The sequence below is a fragment of the Grammomys surdaster genome, unplaced genomic scaffold (genome assembly GCF_004785775.1).
Source record: "Grammomys surdaster isolate TR1022 unplaced genomic scaffold, NIH_TR_1.0 190, whole genome shotgun sequence".
Classification (NCBI taxonomy): Eukaryota; Metazoa; Chordata; class Mammalia; order Rodentia; family Muridae; genus Grammomys; species Grammomys surdaster.
Genome location: NW_021604635.1, coordinates 2,175,388 through 2,188,159, shown reverse-complemented (window position 1 = coordinate 2,188,159; position 12,772 = coordinate 2,175,388). Strand labels below are relative to the sequence as shown.

Here is a 12,772-nt window from a genome sequence, read left to right as displayed (position 1 = left end):
TGTTTGTGGTGTGTGTTTGTGGTGTGTGTTTGTGGTGTGTGTGTGGTATGTATGTGGTGTGTGTGGGGGGGGGTATGTATGTGGTGTACGTGTGTGTGGTGTATGTGTATATTCGATGTGTATTTGTGATACATGTGTGCATGTATGTGGTGTTTATGCATGTTTTCAAGTGTGTGCAGACGTACTTGATGAGAAAGGAACATCCACCCTCCTCCCCAGTCACTCTCCATCTTAGATACTGAGATAGGCTCGTTCATCTGAACCCAGAGGTCACTAATTCAGTCCATGGAACCAGATTAGCCCTAGGCATTCCTTGTCTGTGCCTCCCAGGTACCGGAACTGCAGGGGCTACTGTGCACACTGGCTTTTATGTAGGTGCTGGAGAGTCAAATCCAGGTCTGGTGCTTATGCAACAAGCATTTTCTCTTCTGAGCCATCTTCCCCCCAGGCCCTAAAAACCCTAACATAAGGCAAAGAGATCTGCCCCAGCAAGTCATCCAGGTCACCCAAGACCAAAACACTGCAGTAAAAATAACAATGGTGGTCGAATAGAATTATAAACACCATAAAATTCAGTTACAAAATAAAGCATATAACACCTAGACGATCTCTTTTGAGGCTATTATAAAATAAATTTTCTTTTTTTATTCTGTTAAAAAGAAAACTCCTGGGGCTTAGAAGATAGATAAAATGCTTTCATTGCAAGAATGAGGACCCAAGTTCAGGTCCCCAGCACCCCCACCAACAGCTGTGTGAGGTGACATGCCAGCCATCCCAGCACTGGATGGGGGGTGTGTGTGGGGGGGGGTGTCCTGCTAGCAACCGACCTGGCCAATCAGTGAGCTCCATGTTCTTTGAAAGCCCCACCTTAAGACATAAGATGAACAGCAATAGAGGACACGTGGCACTGACCTCTGACCTCCACAGGCATATGCATGGAAGCACACATCTCACTCCCCCCCCAAAACACAGCCCCTCCCCACAAAGGCAAAAAAAAAAAATATCCAAGATAGCAAGGTTTATCCTTGGGTTAATTGACTGTCCAAAGATTATAGTTAGATTACAAAGATAAAGTTTAGTTTGCGAAACCTAAATTAGGCAGTGCTTGACGGACAAGTCAACAGCATGTGGTGAAGACCTTAAAGTAGGTTAAGCAAGTTCATGTATTGTCTGGAATGAAAAATTCTCAAGTATTAAAGATTTTAGTGTATAGAAAACACAAAGCACTCATGTAAAGGCCTCTGTGGCCTAAATACTCAGAGGAAGACTCAAATGCAGTGCTGTGTGTGATGACACACACTTGGGGAACTGAGGCAGGCATACCTTAAGGACAGGCCAGCCTGGATTACATATGGAGTTTTAGACCAGCCTGGGCTACACAGCAAGGCTCTGTCTGCCTCTGCCCTTGGTCTTCTTCACTTCCACCCCATCACTTTCATATGTGTGCACACAAAGTAAAAAAAAAAAAAAAAAAGTGTCCGTCAGTTTTTAATGTAAGTTACCAGGACTTTTAGCAAGGTCTTACCTTGCTAAGGTAAGGGAATGACAGAAATTTCTTCACCACTAAGAGAACAATAATACACGGCTAAAATAATGTAAGCTGACAAATGTAGACATTTTCAGCAGAGGTACTTGGCTAGAAAAATTAGATTCAGTTCCATTTAAACTGCCAAACTTGATCTGACTTCAGTCCCTAGATCCCATGGGGCAGAAAGAGAGAACCAACTGATACAGCTGTCCTTTTGTCTCCACCTCTGTGTGTGTGTGTGTGTGTGTGTGTGTGTGTGTGTGTATGCAATTTTACAATATAAACACCATATTACACTTTTTTCCTGATCCATTAAAGTGATGACATTTTATAACTACTTTATCCTGAGGGCAGGAGGATGGCTCAGCAGGTAAGAGCCCTTGCTGCTCTTGCAGAGAACCCAGGTTCAGTTCCCAGGACCTAAATCAGACAGCTCACAACTGTCTGTAACTCCAGTTCCAGGGGATCCAATACCTCTGGGGTCCCTGCCTGCATGTGGTACACAGACAGACACTCAGGCACACATATATTATACAGATAGATAGATAGATAGATAGATAGATAGATAGATAGATAGATAGATAGATGGTAGATAGATAATTTTTCAAATACTTTAACTTTCTGTATTCTAAAATACATGATCGAAGAGTTAGTGAGTTTAAAGGCTAAAAGAATCTTCAAGGTACATCTCAGGTAGACAATCTCAAGCTTTTGCCTCCGTGTTAAATGCCCATGGTTCTTATTAAAATGCAGATAGACAGGCCACACTCTGCCCATTTGACTCCATAAACCTGAGGTGAAGTTCAGTGGGGGAGAGGGCTCTACTGAGATAGCCAGTGTATCTCATGCCCACCACAGGACAGTTCGTGTAAGCAGTCTGTAAATCTCCAAGAAGAGTAGAACTTCTGCAGTCTGCCCCCAAATCAGGAACCTCTCATAACAACCCTACTTTATAGAGGCAGTTTCTGCTTCAGATTATTCTCTGTTTAATCCTTACAGGTATTCACTGCCTCCTGGGGCCATGGAAGGAAGTTTCTAGTAGAAACTAATACATTAAAAAGATAAACTCACTCAACATTTTGTCTACAAGGACACCAGTGCACAGACATTGAGGACACCAAACAAAGGCATGCATGACTGACCTGGTTCTTCTGGTATTTGTTCAATAGACTTAGAAACAAGGCGTAACATCTGGAATAGCTGGCCAGGGCCGCACAGCAGTCACGGTAAGAAGTTAGTTTGCTGTGGGAAATGCCAAGTGGGAGAATCAGAATAAATGCTACATTTTCAAAAATATTAAGTGCACATAGTATCACTGTAAATGCAGACTGTGCAAATTCATTAAAAGACGTCCAGAAATACCCCATAATCCAGAGAAAAGCAAAAGGTTTGCTACCTGCTCTAGACTATAAGAGGACAGAGCAAGGGCCTTTCTAAAGCCCCCTCCCTAGTGGGGCTGAGGACTTGACTTTAGTAAACACTTGTCTAGCAAGCATGAGACCCCACGTTTGCTTCCCAGGAGGCAGAACCTTGAAGATGGTAGAGTACTGTCTTCCTTTGCTTTCTATTGCTGTGATGAACGCTGTGACCGTATGGTGGAGTACTGTCCTCCTTTGCTTTCTATTGCCGTGATAAACTCTGTGACCGTATGGCTTACAGTTCGTCATAAAAGGAACCCAAGGCAGAAACTAAAGCAGAGACCACAAGGGACACTGCTCACTGGCTTGTTGGCTGTGGAGTGCTCATCCTGTCTCCTTCCACAGCCCAGAACCAGCTGCCCAGCAGTGGCACCACCCGCAGTGGGCTGGACCACCACCATCCATCATTCATCAAGGAAATGTCTCACAGACTTGTCTACAGGCAAGCGTGTGGAGGCAGTCCCTCGATTAAGGTCCCTGCTTTCCAGATGACTGACTCTAGGTTTGTGTCAAGTTGACAAAAAACTAACCAGCATACACGTCTAGATAGGATGTTCAAAACGGAGCTCAGAAATTGCTGCAGCATCTGTTTGGATGACCACCAGTCTGCCAGGACCCCATCAGAGGCAGGTATAAAAACTAACACCAGCCAAAGCAGCCCTTAGGACAAGCACCGCTGAAAGTGCTGCGTGAACAGCAGGCAAACCCCAAAGACAATACTGAAAAGCTCATGACAAACAGGAACCTTTCATAAGTTTTAGGTCCATAGGCAAACATGACTACCGTTTTAATTTCAACATGCACCAGGCTGTGAGTTTCAGCATTTCTTCACAGCACTGATGCCCTCCAGACAACCTTCTCTGGTCACACTGTGCAGCAGGACATGGCTGGTGCCCAACTACAATGGCAGCACTTGGGATCTAAGAATTGTGGGGCCATTTAGCCTGGGAACTTGGAAACTAGTCTGTACAACACAGGAAGACCAAGTGTTTGTGTGTGTGTGCCCGCGTGCGACCTTAGAATTGATTCTCTCCTCCACATTTAGAACCTCAGAATTGAACTCAGGTTGTTAGGCTTGGTGACAAATGGCTTTACCCAACAAGTAAGCCATCTCACCAGCCTTCTTTCTTTGAAACTGAGTTACATGTAGCACAGGCTGGTCTCAGACTCACTAGCTGAGGATGAACTTGAACTCCCGATTTCCTTGCTCCTACCTAGAAAGGGCTGAGATGTTTTACACTTCCAGCTTAAAATATATTAATGTATTTCCCACATACTATAAAACCTTTATGTAAAATATGTAACTTACATCTCAAATAACCTAGAAAATCTAAAAACACATCTGAATATAAACAAATACTGCAAATTACAATGTGTAGGATACAGTTAAAGCAGCACTTAGAGGAAAATGAATAGCCTTAACAAGATCAAAGAGAAGATGAATCTCTAACTAAGACAATCTCTAACATAGCATCTTCACAGAGAGAAAGAGAGACACGTAAGGAGAAGCAGGGAGAGTAGGATAGGAAACATGCAATGAAATGGATCAATACATCTACTGATTCTTTGCAGAAACCTAACGACTGGGGGCTGGAGAGATGGCTAAACAGTTACGAGCACTGGCTGTCTGGCAGAGGACCCAGGCTTAGCTGACAGCACCCACATGGTGGCTCAGGCTGTGACTCCAGCTCCAGTAGATAAAGCAGCCTCTTTGGACCTCTGAGGGTGCATGCATGCATGCACATGCTATATATACATAGATACATACATACAAGCACTTATAGTATTCATAAGGTAAAATAAGTATTTAAAAAAAAGACTGACACACCTTTGTCATGGAAATATAAAGTTATTAAAAATCAAACCAAACATGAAAAGCAATTTTAATAACAAGGAGGGCCACATAATATAGGAGGAAAACGTGTGAGCTCTAGAGTCAAATGCCCGTCTTGAACCGTAGCTCTGGGACCTACTGATCATGTGATGTTGGGAAAATGGCTGCATTGCCCCCGTGCCTCAGTTTCCTCCTATGTCAGATGAAGATGACAGTGAAGGTACCCATTTGGTTAGTACCTGGGAGGTAGCTAGACAATGGCCCAGCACACAGTACGTGCAGTACAAGTATTTGCAGGTAAGTAAAATAAATAAAACTGTATCATTAGAGACAAAACTGATTAAAATAAACCTAGGGCCTCTCACAGAGTTACCGCCATGCCATATTGACTTATTTTTGGAAACAGGGTTTTACTATGTACTCCAAGCTGGACTCAAACTATTGATCTTTCTGCCTCGGCCCCCTGAAAGCTCGGGTGGACCCATTTAATGCTGTTTGAAAGCATTAGGAGGGAAAATGAAATTCTCATGAGAATCAAATGGTCTGAAGCTGAATCAAGGGGGAACCAAGACAGTGTATGCAGCCACTGAACAAATGAACCAGCTAGCCATGGTGGCCCGTAACCGTATGCCGGACACCTGTAGTCTTGGCTGCTCAGCAGGCAGAGGAAGGAGGGCCATTTGAGCTATGAAGTCTGGGACCAGCCTTGGCCATACAATGAGACTCTAATTCTGGGGATGTGGGTGTGGAGTAGGGGTGGGGAGACAGAGGGAGAGAAGGAATTGTTAGCTGATTGAATCAGTAGTCACTATCCACATACTTGATTACATTGTCCCACTCATTTTATGATGAATTATAAACATGAAACTGAAAACACAGAAATAGTATGGCAAAGGAAAAGGCAATGTAATGTAATGGCTTACACTGACCATTTGGAAAAAATCAGAAACAATGTATTAGCTAACTAAATTCAGTGGTGCATAATAGCTTACCACGAGAAATCCCAGCTCTCAGGAGGGGGAGGGAAAGACAGGTCTCTGTGAGTTGGAGGCCAGCATGGTCTAGGCTTTGAGATCTTGTTTCCAAAGGGCAGGGAGAGGAGCCTATAGCAATTATTTTCAGCTGGTGAAACTGTACGCTACTCTTTAAAGTTAGGAGAAGACAGCTAGTGCTCACCAGTTTTATATTAAGAGTCCTAAGCAATGTAATAAAGAGAAGACGGGAGCTAATCATGGTGGCCCAGACAATACTTGGGAGCCTGAGGCAGGACTGCCAGGAGTTCAAGGCTACCCTGGACTACCGGGGTGAGACTATCTCAACATATTAAATTAAAACTAATTAAATTTAAATTCTTAAAAGAGGCGGGGGAAGAATTGCAATATTTTTGACAGAAACAAAATAATCATTGTCATTTGCAGACAACTTGCATAGACAACATGAGAGAATCTCTAGACAAACAGACATAATGCTCACCAGATTCCAGAATATAAAATTAATAGGTGAATATTGATTTGATTTATAATCATCAGTATAGCCTATGAGGAAGTAACTTATTTCCATAAACCTAAGAATAAATCTTGAAAGGATGTGAAATCCTTATGGAGATATCTGTCACTGTATTAAAGGACTGTTTTTTTATAAGTTGGGTGAGGTGGCACATACTCTTAGCACTTAGGAGGATAAGACAAGAGGACTGGACTTTAGACTACAAAGTCAGCCCCATTCCCAAGGCGGGGCGGGGGGGATCGTCTTGTGAGATTGTTAGCCAAGCACATAGAAGAAAACCTGCATATGTGTGATGTAAAGGCATTGCTGGAATTTAGCAGCATCTGGCTACTTTCAAACAACCTAGATAGATTCAAGTGATGATCAAATGGGGGTCAGAGAAAGTGCGAAGGTGATTTGTGAGTGTGTGAGTCCAAGTTCCAGTAACGGACACAAGCGTGTAAGAGTGTAATATGGAATTGAGCTGCCAGGCCTGTCTGCGCAGCGGCTTTGCCTTCCTTCCACAGACACCCACGGCACCCGCTGAGCACAGTCCGCCCATCCCTAGGTGTCGGCACGGCTCACCTGGAGGAGTTGAGTTCCATCAAAAGGGACACTGGTCACTTTTCCTGCTCCATAAACTCTTTCCTGCCTCGGGCCTGGGAAGCAGAGAGCCTGGCTCCGGGTGGGAACTGTCCTTAGAATGTGGCAGACGCGAGCTCTTATTCTCCAGAGCCTCCAGCATGCTGTCTGTCTGTCTTCCCATGGCATTAATGTGTCCTAATGAACTCCACACGCCAACAGTCCGTTTCAGTGTGCCTATTGAGCCCCCATCAGAAACCTTTCAAAAATAACTATTGCAAACTAAGTCACGCCAGGCTTGAATCAGCCGTCTCCTTTTTGAATTAAAGCACCTGATTAGTATTTCCAGTGCGACAAAAAGTTTGATACATTTTGTGGTACATAGTTCTTTATCGCTGAGGGGCGACGAAGATATTCAAGCAAAATAGCAAAGGGATTAGGCTAGTTGACGGCCCTCCTAATCGCTAAATGACCGACCATTAATAAGCTTAGGGTTGCATCAGTCACACAAGAAATCTGCTTGAGTTGGGGCTTTTAAACTACATCCAAGGTGCTGTCTGTAGATGAACCTAAAAGGAAAAGAGGCCTTTCAAGTCGTATGCAAATACTAGAGGTGAATTCAGAATATACGCCGGCATTTGCTCAGTTTGCTTCTCTTTGCTGTGAAAAATAAATTGACTAAGAACGACGTGTGGGGGGAAAGGGTTTGTTTGGCTTATGTTTCTGAATTATAGTCCCCGTTACTGAGGGAAGGAAGGGAAGTCAGGTCAGACACTCAGAGAGGAACCTGGAGGCAGGAGCTGAGGCAGACCCTGGACCTTAGCACATGCTTCTCATAGCTCACTAGGCCTGCTTTTCCTATAAACCAGGCCCACCGGCCCAGGAAAGTAGGCGGGGCCACCGTATATCAATCAAGAAAATGCCCCGCAGACATGCCCACAGGCCGATCTGATGGAGACGCTTTGTACCGAGGTTACAAAAACTAACAACTACACATGTTTTAAGTGAGATATTTTCTTAGTCTACCCACCTAAAGACTCTGGCGATGTTGGTACAGACGTCCTTGTCGTCCACGTGCTGCTCCATCACTGTGCAGAGATGCGGAAAGGCCCCGATGTTCAGGAGCTTGCTTCTCGTCAGCGGCGAATCGACCAAGTTTCTCAAGGTAGCAGTTGTCTAGGAGAACGTGTGTGCACGTCATTTTCTTAAAGCTTAAAACAAGACAGCAAGGACAGGTGACCCACGCCTCCCAGGAGCCTACTCCCACCCCACGCAGGGAGGGGGGAGGGGTCTGTGTCCAGCAGGAGACAAGAACAAAGAAGCCTAAGTGAGTGGAAATAGTGGAATACATTTCCACTATCAAGATGAAACAGTCACAAGTTCAAGGCCAGCCTGAGCTACAAAGGGACGGTCTCAAATGAACCAATACAAAGATATGGAGATAGAATATTAACATTTTTAGGTAAATAATTTACCAAACCCTCAGAGTTAGAGAAATCCTCATCTTTGACTGACCCTGTCATAAACACAGAGTAACACACATGAGAACCTTCCCACTCCAAATTCTTTTTTCAAATTTTATTATTGTATCAGGAGAGAGAGGGATCTTCGGGGGCAGAGGCACCCATATGCTATAGCAGTCGTAGAACCCAGAGAGCATCTGTGGGAGTCAGATCTGTTTCTATCGAGTGAGTTCCAGGGCTCAGATCTGGCTACCCGGCTTAGTGGCAAGTGCCTTTACCCACTGAGCCATCTCACTAGCCTCTAAATTCTTTGTTGGTGTGGCTGTTGTTTTGTGACAGGCTCCTGTGTAGCCCAGGCTAGCCTCGTACTTGTTATGTAGCTGTGGCTGGTCCTCCTGCCTCTACCTCCCCAAAGCTGGGAGTACAGTCGTCCTTGCACCTGAGTTTGCTCTCTTAAATTCTTCTAAGTAGCCCAGAATAATGAAGATTTTTAGTCTCAGTTCATTCTTTTTTTTTTTTTTTTTGGTTTTTCGAGACAGGGTTTCTTTGTGTAGCCCTGGCTGTCCTGGAACTCACTCTGTAGACCATGCTGGCCTCGAACTCAGAAATCTGCCTGCCTCTGCCTCCCAAGTGCTGGGATTAAAGGCGTGCGCCATGACCACCCGGCATCTCATTTCATTCAAAGAGGGAGATGCTGAGTTCTTACAAATTTGTCATAGTTTTTGTTAAAAGCTTTTTCAAGAAAGCTTTCTACTTTGAGCTTTGATCTGAGGGTCAGGAAGAGGGCAACTCAGTAAATTTGTAACAGCTGCTTTGTTGTCTGGTAATTCTGTTTTGTTTGCTTTTTTTTAAAAAAAAAAAGCAGGGTTTCTCTGTGTAGCCCTGGCTGTCCTGGAACTCACTCTGTAGACCCTGCAGGCCTCAAACTCAGAGAGATATGCCTGCCTCTCCCTCCCTAGTGCTGGAAGTAAAGTTGTGCACCACCACTGCCCCGCTGTTGTCTAGTTAGTGATTTTCATTTTCAGTGTGATCTTTCTCCATGCTATTCACAGAAAGGTGCTGCAACAAGTCACTCGGTCCCCCAATTCCAGCCTGGCTTGGTTTCTCATCCTCCCATAGTACATTTTCCTCATGGTGGGATGCTACTGACTAGTTGTTTTATCATTGTGAGAGATGAGACAAGGTGAGCTGAGGGGAGGGGAGCTGAGGTGAGCTGAGGAGAGCTGAGGTGAGCTGAGGTGAGCTGAGGAGAGCTGAGGAGAGGTGAACTGAGGTGAGGTGAGGTGAGGGGAGGTAAGCTGAGGAGAGGTGCGCTCAGGTGAGCTGAGGTGTGCTGAGGTGAGCTGAAGTGAGCTGAGGAGAGCTGAGGAGAGCTGAGGAGAGCTGAGGTGAGCTGAGGTGCGCTGAGGTGAGCTGAGGTGAGCTGAGGTGAGCTGAGGTGAGCTGAGGAGAGCTGAGGTGAGCTGAGGAGAGCTGAGGTGAGCTGAGGCAAGCTAAGGTGAGGCAAGGTGAGGTAAGGAGAGCTAAGATTAGATATGTGGAGGTCGATAGTGTCTACTGCACAGGGTAGGCCTGTCCCCACCCCTACTGAAGTGCTTCACCCAAGGGTGCAGAGGAGGGAGCATAGACCTGTGAGTTGAGTCACTCTCCCCATTGAGGTATGATTAGGGCAGTCCCTCATGCTGCGCCTTCTCCTTGTCAGTGGGAAGTGAAGCAGGGTTTCCCCTGGTTACTTTCTGGGTGGTGGGACGTATGGGTTGTACCGGTGTAGGAATGGCTTATGCGTGCTGTAAAGCTCTCTGTAAAAGTAAAGCACTGTTGTAGGCACAGTACACCTTTAAAGACAACGACAACCACACACACCTGGAATCTCAGTATTTGGAGGTAGAGACAGGAGGATCAGGAGGAGCTCAAGGTTAGCTTTCACTACAGTAAGAGTGTAAGGCCTGCCTGGGCTAGGAGACTCTCTCAGAACACAACCAAACCAAATAAACAACAAAAGTATTAATGAGATGACAGGTACCCTTGATTAGTTTTTTCCTTTGTTTCAATGAAGTTAAATATAACTGATTAAAACACAATTGATCATATTACAATTGATATAAACCTAGGAAATTTGCAAGTGTTTCAAATGAATACATTCACAGCACTGGTAGTTGACGCCTAAGTTCTTCCTTGAAAGCTCTGACATCACAGACGCCGGCAGGGAAATAAACTACTTGCACATGGTCCAGCAGACCATGGCCCTCCATCTACTTAGCATCTACTAAGCTAAGGCCTGGGTCTTTGTGAGAATAATAGGCCATCCTACGAATTCCAGGCCATGGCTGCAGTAAAATGGACCGTAGGTATCCTTTGAGCCAGCCCTTCCCATCCCCCTCTAGAAACAGCACTGCTGGTTTGTCTCAGTCCTGAGCAGTGGCTCTCGGCCTTCCCAATGCTGCAACCTTTTAACACAGTTCCTCAGTTGTGGTGACTCCCAGCCATAATTATTTTCATTGCTACTTCATGACTGTAATTTTGCTACTGTTATGAATCGGAATGTATCTGTGTTTTCCAATGGTCTCAGGCAGCTCCTGTGTAAGAGTCCTTCGAGGGTTCAAGACCCTCAGGTTGAGAACCACTGGTCTAAAGGATGGTTCATCCACCCTTCCCTGCCCCCAAGAGCCTGGAGAATCAGCGGCAGATTGACTCCCGTCTTTCCCCAGGGCAGGCAGAGCCCATGGGAGCCAGGAGCATGGGCTCCAGCTGTGGTGTGAGGACAGTTTCTTTTCTCTGTCCCATGGCTGGAACAGTCACCTTGCTCCCTCACTAACCTCCATCTAAAGGGGTCGCAGTTTTCCTCGGAGCTATTTCTTCTTATTCAAACCCTAACTTATCCCTCTCCACTCTATTAGAAAAAGTTAAAAGTTTTACGATTCTTCTGCTCCAGGGTTACTTTTGTAAATGACTCAGTGGCTGGGCATAATGGCTCACAACTATAATACCAGCAACCATGGAGGCTGAGGCAGGAGGATTGTGAGTTGGCATCAAGATGGGTTACATAAGAAGGTAGAGCTAGCCTGGGGTAAAATCCTGTCCCCTAGCTCCCAAAAGGCCAGAAGCAGGAGCAGAGGTGCAAACAGTACATCGTATGTTTGGAAGGGTGAGATACATGATATCGCGAGTATTTCCCAGGCCCACAGAGTCCCCGCTGCCCTCTGCTGTCTGCCACCTGAAGCCCCGGTGGCTGTGTCCATTTTTCCCAGGATAAGACTCAGTGGCATGATCTTGTGACCTGGTTGTTCCCAATCACTCAAAAAAGTGTACCTCCTTGCAACAGACTCCACAAGGGCTCTCCGCTGGGCTCTGCCTGCCTGTCTACTCTGGGCCTTACGCTTCAGGGAGAGCATGTGCTGTGTTTGTCTTTTTGACACTGAGCCCCGAGTCAAGGCTGGCACAAACATATACAAAATACAAGTTCCACTCCTTCCACACTTCCTCTGGCCACCACCGTTTCTTCCACAACTTCATCAACTGCCAACCTCTATAGCCCCACCCCCCAGACACCATCTGCCATCTCTCTCTGTGGGGAGGTTTTCAATGGGGTGGCTTTCAATCAAACCACAATGACCCTCTCCTGGTCTCCAAGACGAAGGGGGAGCATCCACACCCTACAGGGCCTCCCTCTCTCCATCTATGTGTCCATATTCCTTCCTGCATCTCCCCCCTCCCCGGCCCTCCAGACCACATGCTCGTCCCCTTCTGACCCCTGTCTTTCTGTAGACTACTTCCTTCACTCAGTGTGTCTTCCTCAACTACTCCTGCAGCCTGTTGTTCACATGCAGGGCCCAGCTACGTCCACTGCTCTGCATGGATGGCTTAGTGACTAGACAGGGCCTCTTTTCTGTGCCAGTAGCATCCTGCTCAAGTCTCTCCCTCTGCAACATATGTACACATATATTTTATATGCATTATATACATATATATCCTTTGTCAACATATATGACACACACATATATATATATATGTATGTATATATCTATATGTGTATATGCACACACACACACACACATATACAGCTTTCACACGCCCCTTCTCCCACGGAGAGCTCCTCTGGTGTACCATTCCTATGCTCTTACTTCCTAAGGATTTCTTTGCTTTTATGTGTTTGAATGTTTGTATGCGTGTATGGATATGCACCATGTAAGTTCCTGGTGGGCACAGAGGCCAGAAGAGGGTGTCAGATGCCCTGGGACTCACTATGTAGACCAGGCTGGCCTCAAACTCACAGAGATCCACCTGCCTCTGCCTCCCCAGGGCTGCCATAGTCTGTTTCTTAAAGCTTTTCAGTGTTTAGTTGCTGGTAGCTGGGTGAATGAAACCCAGAGGGAAAAGGGAATGCAGGGAGGAGGGAGAAGGAAGGAAGAGGGAGGAGGGAGAAGGAAGGAAGAGGGAGGAGGGAGAAGGAAGGAAGAGGGAG

General features: G+C 45.8%; 1 protein-coding gene across 1 annotated transcript in view; it reads right to left on the bottom strand.

The window, feature by feature from the left end:
- Armc2 (armadillo repeat containing 2) overlaps positions 1-12,772 on the bottom strand; it is a 111,699-nt gene that overhangs the window by 30,725 nt on the left and 68,202 nt on the right. Inside the window, exons 10-11 of the mRNA XM_028769076.1 lie at positions 7,878-8,023; positions 2,671-2,770 (exon numbers count right to left, since the gene is read on the bottom strand). Of these exons, the coding sequence (XP_028624909.1) occupies positions 2,671-2,770; positions 7,878-8,023 (246 nt within the window). The remainder of the gene's footprint in view (positions 1-2,670; positions 2,771-7,877; positions 8,024-12,772) is intronic.